At 43.5% G+C, this 19,492-nt stretch overlaps 1 protein-coding gene across 1 annotated transcript in view; it reads left to right on the top strand.

Moving 5' to 3' along the window:
• The first annotated feature begins 3,068 nt into the window (after nucleotides 1–3,068).
• Nucleotides 3,069–19,492, top strand: part of CLVS1 (clavesin 1) — a 75,293-nt gene continuing 58,869 nt past the window's right edge. Inside the window, exon 1 of the mRNA XM_084848054.1 lies at nucleotides 3,069–3,472. Coding sequence (XP_084704180.1) covers nucleotides 3,084–3,472 — 389 coding nt within the window. The 5' untranslated portion in view covers nucleotides 3,069–3,083. The remainder of the gene's footprint in view (nucleotides 3,473–19,492) is intronic.

Here is a 19,492-nt window from a genome sequence, read left to right as displayed (position 1 = left end):
AACAGGAGTGAGATTTTTTTTTTTTTAAGAAGTTCTGAATAATTGATCAAAATAGATAGAATTAAGCAAAATAGGCAAACTACTTGTGTTCTACGTGCACTCCAATACTCATATGATGCTTATTTGTTACATTTATATCCCACCTTTCCTCCAAGGAGCCCAAGTGGCATACATGATCCTCTCCAGTTTATCCTCACAACAACCCTGTGAGGTAGGTTATGCTGAGAGTCAGTGACTGGCCCAGAGTCACCCACTGAGCTTCATGTCCAAGTGGGGAGTAGAATACAGGTCTCACAAGCACTAGTCCAGCACTCTAACCACTACACAACACTGGCTCTTCTGTATGTGTAGGAATATATGTATGCACATGGACATTCATTTCATTGGAGAAAACCAATCCGTTTGGCTCCTTGAACTGAAAATGAGTGGAGAAGCTCTTGTGAGCGATGGGACTCCATGAAGGCACAGGAGCTACTGTACATGCTAACTGAGGTGATGGTGTGTGTCTGCATGGACATCCCCCCCGCCCCCCCGTTGCGTGACTTCTTGTGTTAGAGGGATTTGTATTGATCTGGAAGCCTGATTCTGTCAGGTCCCAGTCAAAGCAGATTCTTTTGATTACCAAGATGAAACAAAGTGCAAAAATATGACAGTTTATTGATAGAAAATGGATGCAGCATATCTATGCAAAGAAAGCTCACACCTCTTTCCAGTTAATCAAGCTGTCATAGCTGGGTATCTATCAGAGTCCCCACAATAGACAGAAGCCACCCCTTGAGCCACAAGTTTCTTCAGGCTGGCAGTGCACATTGCTCCCTGGAGTAAGACCAACCTGGCATGCTTTAAACAATGCTTATATATCTTATATATCTTCCATGCTCTAGTTGATACCTCAAGCATCACAGTCAAGGCAATAAATTACCTTCTTCAAGAGAACAAGGCCCCAACATTCCAACCTGGGCTTGGAAGCTTCCCAGCTCTTCATGGAGACATAACACTACACTCTTATCTGAGGGACCAGAGGGACCTGGCAAGAATTAAACAGCTTCATGCCTGCAAATCTGGCCTTGCCTGGTACCCTCTTTCTCATGTGAGGCAGCCTACTTAATTATCTAAAAGCTGCTCTGTATTCTAGGTTAACACAGGTCTCTATACGCTCAATAAACTGTGCAGAACATGGCTGTGCAGAACTCACTATACTCTTCACCATCTTCTGGTGTAACCCACCACTGCATTTCACATAGAAAGAGACAAGAGGACTCCACTGCCATACGCGTGCTTCTCTAGTGTGGTTCTTTTCTGCTGTGAAGATGTGCAGTGGACCTAAAGAGACTTGACTTTGTCACATGTGGCAATCAGAACAGATGAGTGAATGCAACTGACTGATCCCAGAAAATTGTCCCCATGTAGATATACCCTAATGTGCTCCAGTTAAATTGTTAACAAAATAAAAGAGAAGAAGGTGCATTGTAGACAATGGCTATGTACTGTGCTCACCAAGAGTAAAAATTCTAAGGATTATCAGTAGATTACTGATGGCGGGAGACTTTTTGATCAGTTCTGAAATGCACAGGAGAATGAGATGTCATAATACAAGTACTGAAAGACAATCTGTGGTTCACTCATGCACAGTGTAACCTTGGAGGTGATGAAGCCATTAAATGAAAGTTACATCTGCAGTGAAGAAATATTTCTAGAGATGGAATCATAGCTTTAAAAATAAGTATAAGTCCCCTGATGTCAATGGAATTTACACATTAAATATGGGGCAGTACATAAACCTTTACCAATGATAAAATGAAAGCTTGTAAAAAAATGCCACTGCTTACAATAAAACTAACTCAGAGGGAAAGTATGAATTTGCATATTTGGGGAGCTGCCAAGATTGTTGCTGTTTAGGCTTACAACAGATAAAGTGGATTAACCTGAAAGACAGCAGTGACAAGTGAGCCGAGGTGAAAAGGATTTGGAGAAAGGATTTGGGCTTCCAACATTTGGGGAAAGGATTTGGGAAAAGGATTTGGGCTTCCAACATTTGGGAAAAGGATTTGGGAAAAGGATTTGGGAAAAGGATTTGGGCTTCCAACATTCAGGTCCAGCAATGTTGACATTGCACCAGATTGGCTTTCAGAGTTCCTTTTGTGAGTGTGGCTATTGGCAAAGAAGTTCCACCAGCTAGATTTGCAATGAGTCATGCATTCATCTGGTGCCACTTGTCCAAGGGCCATGTGCAAGCTGTATAGGAAGATGCACATTAGCCTATACCTGTCTTTCATACAAATGCCTCTTTGGATGTAACAATGAAGCACCATAGCTTATTATGTAAATGAGTACATAAATGACTGGTGGTACCTCCTTTGTAATATCTGAAGCTGCTCTGAGTGTAGCTCTTTAGAAATTGTAGCCTCATCTGGAATGACATTAACAAATGAGGAAAAGCCCTTATTTTTAGCATTGTTTCTTTAGACTGGCCTAAAAGGGGCCTTCCTTATTCTCTTTGGGGATGGATTGATGGAGTTCTCAATGTCTTGCATGATTATTTGCATTCTAATTAAATAAGGAATTGTAACGTAATGTTAAATCAGTGCAATATCAGCATTGCTACACTCTCAGTTCCATTATAAATTCATCAAGCTGTGTTCATGATGCTTTGATATTATGTATGCAAGATACAGTAGGCATTGCACTAAGCATCCCATTCTAAAACTGTTGAGTTTTTGGTCTTTAAATTTTAATCAGATGTGCAGTAGCAATAAAAAGAGGGGAAGACATATGCCTGGAAATGTGCTCATTCAAGCTCTGTTTACACACACATAATCCACTTTTTTATATATGTATTTGTTTTTCAGAGAATGATGATACAAGTTATTTATTTCCTTGGATGGATATCTAGGGATATGAACTGACTGTGAGAGCTCCTTGCATAGATATGAAAAATACCTGCTAATTGTATTCTTCAATATAATGCAAGAGTTAGATGCACTTGAATGGATCACAGCCACAGACTCTTAGTTGAATGGGACCAGTGCATCTTCTAATCAAATTTCTGAAGTTAAGGATTTGAAAAAGAGGCTTTTGCAAAGATGACCCATTTACATGCTGGACTTAGTCCAGAGACTATAGAGAAAGCCCGTCTGGAACTCAATGAAAACCCCGATGTTTTGCACCAGGATATCCAACAAGTCAGGGACATGATCATCACAAGACCCGACATTGGATTTTTACGTACAGATGATGCCTTCATCTTGAGATTTCTCCGAGCCAGAAAGTTCCACCAAACAGATGCCTTCAGATTACTGGCTCAGTACTTCCAGTACCGTCAGCTGAACCTGGATATGTTCAAAAATTTCAAGGCTGATGATCCAGGGATCAAACGAGCCCTGATCGATGGATTCCCAGGAGTGCTGGAAAACCGTGATCACTATGGCAGGAAGATACTTTTGCTCTTTGCAGCCAACTGGGATCAGAGTAGGTAAATGTAGATAGTGTACTTATCTTTTTTATACACAATTCATTATCTCAGCATTAATAGCAATATTTTGAGCAATACAGTTATTTTGTATTTTGAATCAGATTGAATGAGATTATTTCTGCAACTATTTGACTAATCTGATTGTCAACGTTGTGGATGAAAAATTTGTTTCATACTTGCTTCTGATGTGCAAGTCACATTTCCCCATACATACTGCAGGCTTGAACAAAATATTTGCATGAAGTACTTTGGCGCCTGTTATATTACACAGTTGGTCGTATCAGGGTATGTGATAGGATCATTGTGGCCACAGTTACAATACTGTATTTTTAAAAACTAGGGAGGAAAGAGACCATATGCAACTGTGCTGGTAGGTGCCCTGTGACTTACCAGAGCTCTGATTTCTAAACTGAAGAATCTGAAGAATCAAGGGGAAATGCTTCTTTGTGCACAACAAATTTTTCCATACCAGCTGATCCCCATAAATTCTGCTTTATTAACCCAAGAGTTGTAAACATCAGACACTTAACTACTCTGCATGAACATGTCCAGAATCTTGGATTTAAAGTGCAAAGCATTACCACTATGTGAGATTGCACACGCAAAAACCACTGTAAAGATTTTAAAACATACTGATCAAGTCAAACTGACATGCTTGCCAAGAGGTTCCAATCTGGGGAATGTGATCACCAGTACATTCCGTTAAAATGAATGGCTATTTTCAAATGTTGATTATACCCATACATTTCAGTGATAATCTCTGCCATTTAACACAAACCAGTAAAATGGTTGGTAAACTGAACTTGCAGGCTTTGCCAAGAAATAATTGCCATTACCTTTCAGCTTCCTGCATGTTTAGTCTGAAGGATGTTGCAAGGTGCAATTAATGGTAAAAGAGGTTTGTAAAACCTCATGTTCCATCTTTCATTTCTGTATTTTACTACTACGTACAGAACTGCCAAGACTGCTGTCTGTGGTATGAGCACAGAAGTTATATGTGACAGATTGAACCTATTAGTTCAGAGCAATTACACTTTGCTTAAAACAATTACATTTTTCAGTCCATGGTATTAATAACATTCTTGTGGGTATGAAAAAAGAGAGAGCTTTAAACAGAATAATACACTGATGCAAAGATATGTGAAAGAAGGAAGGGATGCAGGTTGATATTCTGGCAAATGTAAGATAATGTTTTTGATTAATCCAGATTAGCACGCTCCCTGTCCTGCTGTATCATAGAATCATAGAATAGTAGGGTTGGAAGGGGCCTACAAGGCCATCGAGTCCAACCCCCTGCTCAGTGTAGAAATATCAATCAACCAGTTGTAATTAAAAGGTTGCAATAGGAAACAGAAGCATATGGAGAAGGGGAATATACAAGATGTGTGCACCTTCTGTCCAATCCTGTCTACACAGGGCTCATTGGCCACGATTGTGATAGTTGTCATTTGTCCCTTAAGACAAACATCCCAGTCCTGCATTTGTACAGCCTTCAATGGCACAAGCAGCATAGGCAGATAGATGGCCCCTCATGCTTCCTCCAGCCAAACAGCAATGGCAGGGAAGTACTTCACTAAATCAAGGGTTAGCAAGAGTATGGAGAAAAAGATTAAGAGATTATACCAGCTAAACTATTGTAAAATTCATCACCATCATCACCATTATTACCACTCCTATGACTACATATGTATATGCTGTTTTATCTGCTAAAAAGCCAACCATTAGGGCAAAGTATAACAATTTAAAACAATAAAACCTTAAAGCAATAAAAATAAGAATATTAAAAATAGTAAAAACTTTAAAACTACATATTTTAAAAGGCTAAACTGAAAAGATGCATCTCCACACCCATTTTAAAGGCCAAGAGAGAGTGGGCCAGGGCAGACATCAAGGGTAGGCTTGGCTGGGCACCTGCTGAGGGCCCATACCCCGGCAGGGGCCCACTGACAAAAGCTCCTTGGACTTGCTCCTCCTTGTCACCACTGTAACCTGCTTGTTCACCTGCCTCTCGTTCTGGCCTAGACAACGGTGGTGATAGTGAGAAGCAGGAGCAGTAGATTCTGCTGTCTCCTTGCCTACTAAGCTCTCTGCTTGTCAAACAAGCAAGTGGTAGCAATGATGAGAAAGAGGGTGAGGAGCAATAGTAGCTGGTGACAATGGTGGTGAGAAGGTCGACTCACGGAGGTAGGGGAGCCATTGACGGTGTCTTGCCCAGCGGCTCTCAAAAACCTGGAGCCAGCACTGGCGGGGGCCAATCATAGCTCTTGAAGGAGCGCATTCCATAGTTTGGGGACAACACAGGAAAAACCCCTTTCGCACGTGCCCCACAAACAAGGCCTCGGCAGGTAATGCCACTTCAAAAGGGTCTTTCCTGCTGATCTGAATACCCGGGCAGGTTCATAACCAGGTACCTCAAAGGTTTACCCAAATAATCCAGTCGAACAGATTGCAGGAGCATACCATCAAGCACCCTCCCACCAATGTCTATACAGAATACAATGCTTTGGATGGCTCAGGTAAGTGAACCAAGCCACACACGATGTGGTTTGTATTCAATGTGGATATTTGCTTTTCTTCCCTTGTTGCCTGAGCATTGCAGATCCTGTTGAACACATCCCCCCTAAAGAGGTTTAGCTTCTATATTCAGAGTAGGGAAGAAAGAAAACCAAACCAAATATTTGAAGAGGGTTGTTTTTTTTTTTAATGTATCTGAGCTTTGTATCTTACACTTTGTAAGTAGTAGAAGATGTGTGCATTGATCCTTACCAAATATACACCAGGGGGCGGGGGGGGGGGGAGGCTGCTGGGTAATAACAAATAGATTAGTGAATATACTTCCAAGATACAGGAAGCAATGGCCAGGATTTTGTTTAGTTTAGTAAGAGAAGACGCTGCAAAACTATTTCTTCTTCTAACCCCATGGTGCCTTTCAGCTGGCTAACATTCATTCAGTGATCTTTTTTTAAATAAAGGGCAAAAATCAAGAGGGACCAGCTATTGCAATAGACCAGGGGTGGGCAACTTCTGGGGGTTGGAGGGGATATTGTCCCTCCCCCCCGAACGCACTCAGGGCTGCATCCCACTACCACCACTGAATTTGCCACATGCACACACCTTGGTTTCCAAGCAAACTATGCTTCTGGGGTGCTTCTGGGAGGCTTCCAGGAGGCCTCTGGGAGCACAATTTTGCTTGGAAACAAAGTGCGTACCCCCCATATGCCTTGTTTCCCTGCTAAATCACTACATTGTTTTTTTGCTGCAACAGCAGCAAATATAGTGGCAGGAGAACACAGCAGGGGCCTCAAAAATGGCTGTGCATGGCCTTCTCCTGCAATACACTGTTTCTCTGGTCCTACTCCATGTGATTAAATTTCCAATTTTTAAGCAACTGGAGGAGTAAAATCATAATCTCTGATGACAAGATCACAACTCCCATGAAGTTCACAACCTTCTAAATCACATGGTTTAGATGCAAAAAGATCCAAATATCATTTTATATATGGCAGTGTTTGTGTGTATGTGTAAGCTACAAATCCAAAGGAGGTGACAATTATAATGCAGTTTGAAAATAGAGCCAAGAAGGCTTATGTTAAAACCCAGATCAGATCCACCTCTAACTTTTATGATATCAGGCTCACATATATTCCCCTTAGTACTGTGCATCCAGAGAAATCCATGAGAACACTTTTGGATTAAAGATCATATTGAGAACTGCAGTTGTGTGATTGCATGAGCAACCCATGCAGACTTTTGGGGCAGCATTATTTTTAGAGATGTCCATGAAGCCATGGGCAGTCCACAAGGTGTATCTGTGACATGGCAAGAGATTATGAGATACATACGAGCCCTGCTGGATCAGACCAAAGGACCATGTAGTACACCATCTTGTTTTCCACAGTGGCCAAAAAAAAAAAAAAAATGCTTCGGGGAAGCCCTCAAGGCAGATGTAAAGGCAATAGCTTCACCTATTGCTGCTCCTAGACAATTAGTATTTAGTGGCATACTGCCTGTGAACACAACGATTCTATACCTCTTAGATTATGCAGTGTAGTTAAGTGGCTTCAGCAGAAAAATATCATGGGATGGTGATCCTGTTCTTGAGACATGGGCCACTGCAAGCTGACGAAAAACTAGGCTTAGGCTTCTTGACAATTGGCAGGTGTGGTGCTGGGCTCCGTTTCCACATCTCGGCCAGCCAATAGTCACTGGGCTTACACTAGCATTTGTCCTTGTGAGTAGTACAGCCATGTCCAGCCTTAAGGGGTCAGGTTCCACTATAACCCTCTGTGGGGTGCTCCTGTATGTTTTGTTGCAAGCCTATGGGGATTAGGAGAACATATGTCCAGATCCTGTTTCCCATGGAGAGCCATAATCTCTCCCAGAGTTAGGAAGCAGCCCTGCTGAAAGGCATGTTTGCATTAGCCATGGAGGTGAACGTTTAAATGTGTGCTTCATGTGTTTCAACTCTTTGCAGTCCACATTATGCCTGCATTCAGCTCAATCTGGTCTCCAGACTTCTTCCTTGCTGTGTGGGCAATGCTGTGGCTGAACGTACTCCTCCCATAAGCCATCTGCACTGAGAAAAGGGGTAGATGTAATATTCCCAAGGCAGCAGCTCTTGGGTTTGAGGGAGTCTTTCCTCCAGCCCTTTGCTTATTGTTATTACCAGAATTCAGAACAAGGACTGTTTGCAGCAGCCCAATTACAGCATCCAAAGAAATCTGGCTTAGCCCATCCTTATTTGTTTTCACAAAACACTGCAAGACACATCTATTTCAGGCTTTTAGAGAGTTGATAAAATTATTATTTTGCTTTTGCTATTGATTAATGGCTTCATTGTAGCATTTTGTATTTGTTACTAGCTATAAGGCATTTTGAGGTTTTTTTTAAAAGAAGCAAAAGAGAAATAAAAGCTCTAAACAAACATCTAGATTTTGAGACTTCATTTTGATATGAAACATTTTGAGCTGTCTGCTGCAAATGCAGTTTCAAATCTATTTTACCTTGCTAACATAGTTAATTCCTTACAGCTGGAAAGATAGTATAAGGAAAATAGGTAGCAGTTTGAGATTGCTGTAGATTGTTCTAATGAGATTAAAAATATGAGTCTCTCTGTTATGCAGCATTCTTCTCTTATCGTTTTTAAACACAAAGAGTGTCTTCTACTGATCCTTCCTTTGAGCCCATCAAGGTTCTCCAATTTCCTGAAGCTTGAACTGACTCAAGTCCATATCAGATATGTGGGTTGTTGTTTTCCCTGCATGTAAATTCATAAGTATTTCTGTGCACCTTTTTCTAAATGTCTGCATTTTGGGTGCACATTTTCCAAATGTATGTATTTTTATCCTGTTGACGAAAGCATGTGTACATTTTTCAAATGTACACATTTTGTTTGGTGCATGAATCAGATTGCAAGCTCATAAATGTGCAGCTTTCTGATCACAACTTGCATATGGTTCTGAGTTCAGTTCCAGAGGTTGCAAATTGGATAATCTCGTATAAATTTACAAAGAAAATGAGTTCCTCCCCCATCCCTACTGCTATTTGCTGATTGTTGCTGATTGTTGATGGAGGAGTGATTAGGAAAGCCTCATTTACTGAGTAACTTTCCAAGAATCAGCATGACCGAATATCATAATTGCAACCACCCTGGTTGCTGGCAACTGTGTGGGACAACTTGCCTGCCTGCCTTTATCATGCAGCAGCCTTACAATGACTAAGTATTCCCCCTCCACCCAGCCACTAACTAGTGATGGGCAATAACAACTATATTTTCCCTCCCCCAAGGACCACAGCTCAACAGTTGAATTTACTAGCTATGTGGGTCTTACCTATAATGGCTCCAGGGAGAGGTAGGCTGCATATGAGGGACTAGAATGAGGGATCTGGGGCTTGCTGAACCAGGTCAGGCGTTAGTGTAGCAAGGTGATGGATAAAGGCGCAATAGCCCTGCACCTGGTAGCTGGATCAGAGAAAATACAAGTCATCACCCTGACCCAGCTCCCCTTGTATAGTGACATGCACAGACTCTTCATGTAAGGAGGACTGTATCCGCCATACATGCACTCCAATTAGGGATGTCAGAGATATCTGCAACAGAATCAAAAGAGTTCAGATTTCTGTTAACCTGATCCATGGATTCTGCAGTGGACCAGCTTTTCCTGAGTCACATGGATTCCGCAAACTTGAGAACCAGGTTTTTTTTCACTTTCCAGAATTTTACGCAAATTTAGTCATAGAAAAATACATATTTTTTTTAATCCACCAAAAATGTGCATTTCCCCCAGAGGCAAAAGAATGAAAATGAGCATTAGGGGGGCATTGTAAGCGTGAATTTGCACAAATTCAGGAAATTGGGGGAGGGGAGCCAATCCCATCAATGAGCAGATGATGAAACAAAAGGCAGCTTACAACCCACAAACTCAGACAAAACGGATTTTACAAAATCCGTACATCCCTAACTCCAACATACACTGGTGATTTTACTATATTTCCATTCTGCCCTTTCTCCAAATTGCTCAGGGCAGCACATGGCATTGTTTCTCCCCTTTCACCTTCATAACAATCCTGTGATGTAGGTCAGGCTGAAAGAAGTAGGGATGTATGAAAGTCACTTACCTTTCACGGATTATGTTGATAGTGGGGGGGGGAGGCGTTCCGCCCCTCCCCCAAGAATCCTCGCCGGGGGGGGAGGAGCTCCGTTCCTCCCCCCCGGAATCCTCCGCAGTTGGCTGTGCTCTGCGGCAGCTCTGCAGAGCAGCCGGCCAGGCCCAGCCAGGCCAGAGCTGTCCGCAGCTGGATTTCCAGCTGCGGAGGGCTCTGGGTAAAAAAAAAACACACAACGTGTACGCAAATGGCGGCGGCTATGGCCGCCGCCATTTGCGTTCCTTATTTTTGCCATCTTAATCTACGTAAATATTTACGTAGACTATGATGGCGAAAATAAAGGGGAACGCAAATAGCGTAGCGGGTGCTATTTGCGTCCCTTTTTGATTCACCGTTTTAGCCTACGTAAATATTTATGTAGGCTAAAACGTCGAATCAAAAAGGGACGCAAATAGTGCCCGCTACGCTATTTGCATTCCCCTTTATTTTTGCCGTCATAGTCTATGTAAATATTTACGTAGATTAAGACGGCAAAAATAAGGAACGCAAATGGCGGCGGCCGTAGCCACCGCCATTTGCGTACGCGGGTTTGTTTGTTTTTTAAACCCAACCAACCATGATAGGCTACGTAAAGATTTATGTAGCCTATTACGTCGTGTTTTTTTTTTTTTTTTTAACCTAGCCATGATAGGCTACGTAAATCTTTACGTAGCCTATCACATCTTTTTTTTTTTTTTTTACAAGCCTGGAAATGGCGGCGGCGGCCCAGAAGATCTGCCCCAGGTAAGTCTCGTCCCAGGGGGGGATCCGCGGGGTGGTGGGGGGGTAGGCCGTTCCACCATGGAGTTTGGGGGGCCAAATGCACTGGCATTCGGCCTCACCGAGATCCGTGGCGGAATTCTCTGACATCCCTAGAAAGAAGGCAAAGACTCTGATGCAGGGGTGGAGAACCTCTGGCTCTGGATGTTGTTGGACTCCATCTCCTGTCAGCCCCAGCCAGCATGGCCAGTTGTCAGGGATGATGGGAGTCCTAGTCCAGCAACAACTAGGGGGCCTCAGGTTTCCCACAGCCTCTAAAGACAGCTAGTTAGCTTTGTGGCAGAGCAGGGATGTGAACCCTGGTCTGTCCAATACGCTAACTATTTCATCATGCAAGCTTTCCTTGGTAAATCCTTCTGAAGCAGCCTTCCCCAACCTGATTGGCCATGCTGGCTGGGAATGATGGGAGTTGCAGTCCAAGACATCTGGAAGACACCAGTTTGGGGAATGCTGTTCTAAAGGGATAACAGTTTACCGAGATAACCTTTATTCAAGGAAAAGAAAGGAAAGGAATCAATAGTTCACATAATAGTATTGTAACTCAAACATATTATATCAGATGTCCATACCTCCAGAGAGGGAGAGTTATGGGGGGGGGCAGGGGGAAGGCAGGGATATGAGTATCTGAGAGCTGCTGGATTCATGAAGAATAGAAAGCTCCAAACAGCTGTATAGAGAGTAGATTTGGAGCAGTGGGTAACACTGGTCAAGATGAATACACACATTTATATTCTGCTTGCCCTGTTTGAACTGTCCAAAAAGAATATAGAGAATGGTCAATGAGATCTGGGCAGGTGATGTGCTAGCAAAACACACAAGCCAGGATGCCAAGGGCCATGCAACTAATTCTCCTGTTACTTGAACTGCAGCTTTTCAAGCTGCATGACAAACTGAAACTGAAAGGACTTTTAAAATCAGTTTCTGATATAGCATGTGGATAAATGGTTCAAAGACAAAATAATTTTTATAAAAAGGAAAAAATGCTCTTGGATGATTTTGGAGAAAGCAAGCTCTTGGACAATCTTGGAATGCCAGCCACAAGATAGAGGGCAGATTTAATTTTAGGTTCATTTCTAAACAGTTGTAGCTGTTGCAATAGTATAACCAATGACCCCATATCGGTAGAAGTAGTAGTGAGCAATCTGATGAGAATACCATGCCATTGCATTGCAGACAGTTGGCAAGATGCACAGAGATAATCTGCTGGTATAACCTCCATCTATGTAGGTTCTTTGGGGCTAAGGGAGCAATCCTATGGCCACTAGACAGCAGCTAGATGGCCATAGGATATGCCATTTTCTGGGAACTGACCTCCCCCCACTCCAGCACTGCCTTGGAGGCAGCATGGAACAGCCCCATCCTCTGCGCTCGCAGGAGGAGCACAGAGGAGCTGAAAAGGGGCGTGGCAGGGGCGTTCCAGGGTGGGGACAGTGGAACTGTCTGTACGACACATCCAATGTGTCGTACAGCAGCCTCGTTCCCCGCTCCACCCTCCTGCAGCTAGACAGCTGCAATCGGCTGTCTAGCCAAAAAAGCAGGGCAGGGGAAGCCAGAGGGCACGATCCCCTCCATGCTTCTCCTGCCCTGCTTAGGATAGGCAGTCGCCTCTGAGTTCGGAGGCGGCCACCTATCTCAATAGGATTGCACCCTTAATTAGAATAAAATTTGCAAAGTCCTACACTGAACAAAAATGTCTTTAGTAAGCATCACAGTTATACAAAACCATGGGGCAATTGCCCCAGTTCAAATAAATGCAACAAATATTCCCTCTGAGTCCAAATAGAGATATTGAATTCTTGCTCACAACGTTGCAGTTAGCCAGTCCCAATGTTGGTCCAGTTCCACGAGATGCTGGGCACTTCCGCTGCTCTTCTGTAGGTACTTTAACTCCAAACCACAAATGGCAGCTATAAATTGTAACTTCAAAGTCTTAGCCATACAATAATACAAATATAACAAATACCATGATAGCCATCCCCTCGCAATTCAGCTATACACAAACATCAATTCCATTTACCTTATACAAGGTGATAAGAGCCCATAACTACTAACTGGTTCTCCAGCATTCAGCTCCCCAGCAGAACCAGCTGACTCTTTTCTTCCTAGCTCTCCCCTGTGTGAGGACTCTGCTTCTAAGGGACTAAACCAGCCAGTTCATAGGGGTTACACTGGCAGGGCAGCTAGAAAGGACGAAGGTGGGAAGGAGGGAGGAGGAGGAGGAGATGCCGAACCTGGCCATGTCTGAGTAGCCACCGAGGCAGTCTTTGACGAGTGGGAAGAGACAATCACCAAAGAGTGATTGCTTTTGCCTAGCACTTTTTTTTCCTTTTATTTAAATGGCAGCTACGCGGAGGGTGTGTGTGATGAAGATTAGCAGTGCATCAGTTTTGTAGCTTCCAGTGTGAAAAACAGCTTTGGAAAGGGGGAGAATTTTCATCAGGAAGTAAAGGGTTAAAACTCCTTTTGTCCTTGTAACTATAAAAAACACAAAGTTTGGGGTGGTCAGATGTGAATAGAATGGGGGAGTGGGCAGACAAGCGTAGAAGTAATCTGAATTAATTGAATTTGGCCCTAAGCCTTAAATCCTGTTCTTATGCACGTCAGCAGTATTCTAATAAATCATTGGTTAGCAGCTTTACCAGCACACTATTTTTTTTTTAAAGAAAATTCTGGTTCAACACATTGATTCCCAGTGACTGGATGCACTGAGAGTCATAGAATAGTAATGAAGGCAAGTAGGACCAAAAGCAGAAGAGAGATATTAAATTAAATCCTCTGGTACTAGGATTTGCTTCTCCAGATTGACTCAGGTTAGGGGTGATGACTCCATACACAAGTTGCAAAGTCGAGCATGACTTGTCAGAAGTAAGGGATTTTGTGATCCTATGTGTTGGGTACCCACAATGGATTTTGGTGGGAATTAGAGTCCATGGCCATGTGTGATCATGTCAGTGTGTTTCATGGTTGGTGTATGGATAATATTATTACTGTGGTGTCTACCCATGCTTGATGGAGAGTATTAACATGTTATTTTTAGCACTCATGTTTGGAGGCTCTATTGTGACTTCTAGCCAAGCTACCACCAAGGATATGAAAGACCAAATGGCTGCATGGCTCAGACTATTCTGAAGAATAGGGCTTGCTCCAAGGGCTTGCTCCAACTGAAGCCCGTAAAAATGTCAGTGTTGCTGCAAATACTAAACAACCTATGGATTGCATTTTTTTTGTATGAACAAAGACAAACAAACAATTTCACACCCTGTGCAGTTAAAGCATACAATTCACCAGCACAAGATGAGGTGGCAGCTATCAGCCTGAATTGCTTTAAAGGGGGTTTGGGCAAATTCATGCAAGATAGATGAGGTTATCAGTGGCTACTGCTAGTCAGGCTGGCTAGATATTACTTCCAGGATCAAAAGCAAGAAAGGGCTACTGTGCTCATGCCCTGCTTGTGGGCTTCCCAAAGGCATCTCATTGGCCACTGTGGAAAACAGGATGATAGACTGGGTAGACCTTTGGACTGATCCAGTATGGCTCTTCTTATGAAGAGAACAATTTCTAAGACAAAAAATAATTATTTCCCCATCAATACAACATTGACCATCCTTTCCACATCATGCTTGTCTTTTCCATTTCATAGTCTGTCTTGCATTATCTCCTCCACCTCTCTCTCTCTCTCTCTCTCCTCCATTCTTAAAACCTCCCATACTTAAAACCGAAGGTTAAATCTTTAGCACTCTGGCTTTCAGACTAAATGAACTTGGTTCATTGCACATCAGAACAATCTGCAGTCTCCTTTTGTTTCTTTTACAGTACAAACCCATGCCTTGGTTTACCTATCAATAATATGAGGTGTTGCTCATTTAGGGTTTAACTGCAGATGAATAAATTATTAAAGACATTGTGGTTGTAAGAAGTTAGTTTCGATTGCTTCTGTTTACATCCTAGGAGACCAATAACAGAACACATAACTTGTCATAGGATATCTCTAATGAGAAAACATTGATGTGATACTTCTGGTTCCTATTTAAGCTATTGCATGTTTACGAGATCCCCACTTTCCTGACTGGAGAACAGTTCCAGTGGCAATGCTACCTAGGCTAGGCTGTGGTTTTCTTAAGAGGAGAGAGCACTGGAGGCTTACAGTATTTTTGCTGTATTTGTACAAGGAGAGTGTAAGTGGGGGCAAAGTGGTAGAAGATTGGGTCCCTCACATCAGAGTGCCCCCTCGCTCTCTAACTATGTGGACAGTGTCCACAAAAGCTTATGCAACAATGCAGTGGAGCCTGGTGGCTCCGATGTCAGTGGGGTGGTGAATCCGCTCCAGGTTTCAGTCAGAACCAGTCAGAACTCTAAAGGAGCTGTCCAAGCCACCAGCCTCCACTGCCAGAATGAATTTGTTAGTCTTTGAGGTGCCATAAGACTTTGTTGTTTTTGCTGCAACAGACTAACACAACTACCACTCAGGAAATTCTCTTGTGTGTCTTCCCCTTTCTGTACCACAACCTGCTTCTTTCGTTACTTCACACACACATTCATCCTGTCCCTTTGTTGGGAAGAGGACTGGTGTGTCATCTTCAAGGTTCTGGTGGCCGCTCCTATTCAAAATACTCCAGGAAGCTTTCCAGCTATTTCCTAACCATTAGCTCCCATGGAGAAAACACCTACCAGTCATTCTGGGCAAACAATTTGTCTGCCAGGCAGCCATAACACCATCTTTGAAATGGGCTTGACCTATACCTCATTCTGACAATACACAGGGCTGGACAGTTCACATACATAGCCTCTTACTGAAAAGATTATTATCAGGGCTGGGGCATGGGGTGGGGGTTGGGGGAGATGACCAAATATTCTGGATGACTTTACACAATTTTTTTTAGTGTTTTACATTGTATCCAGATCTTCACCCAAGTTGCTCAGGGCAGGAGATATGAGACTGCCCCATTTGTTAACAGCTCTGTGGGGTTCGTATGAGAGTTTGTGACACCCAGTGAGCTTCATAGCTGAACAAGGACTTGAATCCAGACCTCCCTAGCTCAAATCCAACACTAAACACTGCACCACACTGGCTCTGATACCAGTCTGTGGCTATTCATTTTTACACCCTGATGTAATAAATAGAGATGCAACCAGCAGAAATACAACCATTGTCAGCTGAAAGCTTAGTCCAATAATCAGTTCAAAGCAACCTCTGACTGATATCACCTTTGTGAGATAATTCTGCAAGACACATAATAGTAGGGGTGAGATAAGCCCTTTTATGAATGCATGTAGGGGCTGTGGGAATGCGTGGGCCTCGATCCCCTGCCCTTGATGATGCCCCACACACTGGCAACACTCCTAAGCTGATGCACAATCAGCTTGAGTCTGAAGGGGGACAGCTTTATCACATGCACGCTTTACAACAGGGGTGCAGAACCTCAAGCCTGGGGGCCAGATCTGGCCCACCTGGGGTCCCAATCTGGCCCTCTGGGGTTCCCCAGATGGCCAAGCTCCCTTCCCATAGCCCGAACCCTTTCCCCCCATCACTGGCTGTTGGGTGGTTTTCCAGCTTTTATGCAGTTTTTTCCCCATTCTAAAAGGTTGAGATGCCTCTCCTAAGGCTTAGTCATGGGCAGTATGAGCTTTACACCAGAATATGCTGGTATTTTTGGCCCTGCCCCTTTTGCCCTTGTCCCCGACCATCACTGGAACATGGCTCCTGAGATGGAATGGAATCTTCCATTCCAAGATGGAATTCAGCACTTGGGCTGAAAGAAGTTCAGCACCCCTGGTTTACAACATGGGAACTAGAAACCTGGCTAATCAGGGGTCCCATAACCCTCTTGGCTTTATCCCTTGTAAACCCTGTGCTCGATGAAGCCAGCCCCCTCCAGACTCAAATGGATCATTTTGAAGTGTTGTTGGTATGTGGGGGTTATATTGGTTCAAGGGGGCTGATCTATTCTGACACATTCTTTCAACCTTTTCATGTGTTCATAAATAAACACCTGAAGAGGGCTATAGTCTACAATGCAACGTCTACTCAGAAGGAAGTCCCACTTACCTAGACTTACTCCCAGGTAAGTGTGTACAGAATTACAGCCTTTGTTTCCTACCCCTTGCCTCCGAAATGTTAATAATGTTTCAAAAAAGTTGCAACTTCTTGATGAGGTAAAAAAAAGAATCACTGGTTGATGTAGCATAGTTTCTCTGAATGGTTAACCTCTATTTTTCAGCTACACCAAGATATAAAATTAACAAGTACTAAAATCAATACCCATAACATCTTTGAGTGCCATTTTAAAATGTTCAGCACAATGTTGTTGTCAGGTCAAGGCTGGGGAAATACAATGTGCCATTACTAGACTCCTTCAATTTTTATCAAGGAGTGCCCCATGAATCCAAATTACAGTCTCTGTAAATTAAGTCTTCTCAAGATCTGATTCCTTTCATTGTAATTGAATTGTCTGGCCTGCCTTCCTTGTTTCTCACCCACAACTTGGCCTGATTGCACAAAATATAGGTTCCAAGGCACTATAAAGGTAGTGCCAAGTCCTAGTGAGAAAGGCATCCAACAACAATAATTTACTGCCATCAAGACAAACAGAGGGAATAAGTCTCTCCCTTTGTGCAAACCATGCCATATTTTATATCCCTCATGGTATAACATGCATTTTAGGTCATATTCACAGGACTAGGTGTGATTGCTTACATTAAAAACAAATAATGATAGAATAATTCAATATGTGCAGCAGGTCTGCTACTCCCTTAATGAAAGCAAGGTACATATTTTAGTTTCCATACAGCCATGCATACCAGTTTGGTTTGCAATACATCATGCCAGAACTCATCAAAAATGTATCAGATTAGCAGGTGGGTCTTAAATATGCTTACTAAAAAGTAAGTTCCATAAAGTAAATGGTACATACTTGCGAGTAAGGAAATGTATGAGTGCAGTTTTTAGTGCAGGGGTACAGAACCTCAGACCCAGGGGCTAAATCTGGCCTTCCAGAGTCCCAATCTGGCCCTCTGGGATTCCCCAGGAGCCCATGCCCCCTCTCCCTGGCCCTGCCCCCTTTCCTCCAACCACAGATCATTCAGCAGCTTCCTGACTTTTGTGCAGTGCTTTCCCCATTCTCAAAGGTTAAAATGTTTTTGGCCCCACCCCTTTTGCCTTTAGTCCTGTCCACCACGGGAATGTGGCCCCCAAGAGCTTCTTTGAAATGGAATTTGGCCCTTGGGCTGAAAGACGTTATGCACTTCGCTTTAATCCAGCAGACTCAAAAATATTGGAGTTAAGAATTTTATTTCTTGGGGGAAAACTCAAAGGATGGGTTTTGTCCATGCTAGTGCTGTGCCAAATATTTTGATCCTTTCATTTTCAGCAATTTGGGTAGTGGGATGGTGGTGGAATGTAATGGAAATTCCAATTAAAAAGACTAAGGAGGGGAGAAATTTTCAAATAATGTTCTCCTTAGGAAGGGGGAAGGGTTTTCATTTGTGTTTTTAAGTGTAGGAGGTGGCCGAAGGCATCTTCTTTCTACTTTTTACTTTAAACCCCCCTGTGCACTGTGGCAGCATCGCGGGGCTCTTTGCACAAAGGCTTTCAGCCTGGCACCACTTCCTGAAATCTCATGAGATCATGTGACATTGTGCACACTCGTGGGCATTCAGGAAGACCTGGAGAAGCCTCTCTGCATGAGTTCTGCACTGCTGCAAGAGTGTGTGTGTGTGTGGGGGGGGTGTTATTAGAGCTTTACAAACTCTTGTAGTAAAGGCAAGCCTATCACAGGTGTAACTGGACTGCTCCAGTGCTCTGCTTGTGGCACCCAATTCACTGCTCAACTCTGGGTCATATTTTGTAATGAGGCTATCAGTGTAGGTGTTGGGCTAGATAAGGCTGAATTCGCATGTAAAGCTAAACTGTGGTGCAGCTTTACACGTACAAGTCTCAAGCTAGTGTGGTCCCTGCTCCCCTCTCCTCCAGAATAGCTATGAGAAGATCAGAAGGTTTTGCTTCCACTTTCAACTAATCAGAGTTAGTTGTTATGTCTGAACCGTGGTTAGTATTAACTATGGTTTAGGGCAGAGGAGAGGAACCTGTGGTCCACAGGCCTAATCCAGGCCATGGAGGTGGCCCATCTGGCCTGAGGAGCCATCATGGATTCCTCCAGGGGGTGGGGAAGAATCCATGATGGGTCCTCAGCCTCCCACCCTGAAGGAATCCTTGCTGTTATCTCCAATCTGTGATTGGAGATAACAGGGAGGATCCCCCTGCCTGCAAGCACTACATACGGAGCTCCCCACTCTTATTTCAAAACACTGATAACAGCGAGAGTTGCAGGCAGACAGGAGATGATATGCCTGCATGGTGCCTTTTTCAGTCATCCACACCTGAGCCAGCAGCCAGAGCACTCCTCCAGCTGCCAACTCAGCCACAGCTGCTTCACCTGTGTGGTGCCTTCCCCACTGAGGAAGGTGCCACGCAGATGAAGCATCCATGGCTGAGCCAGCAGCTTGAGTGCTCAGCTGCCAACTCACCTATGGCCACTTCCTCCCCAAGGGGTTCACTTGTCCTTTGCATTCCCTGCATGGGGAATGTGAAGGACGACC

The sequence above is a fragment of the Heloderma suspectum genome, chromosome 4 (assembly GCF_057233095.1).
Source record: "Heloderma suspectum isolate Gila_16-S chromosome 4, 16-S_ref, whole genome shotgun sequence".
In the NCBI taxonomy this organism is placed as follows: Eukaryota; Metazoa; Chordata; class Lepidosauria; order Squamata; family Helodermatidae; genus Heloderma; species Heloderma suspectum.
Note: the sequence above shows the minus strand (reverse complement) of the source record. Positions and strands in the feature narration are given on the sequence as shown.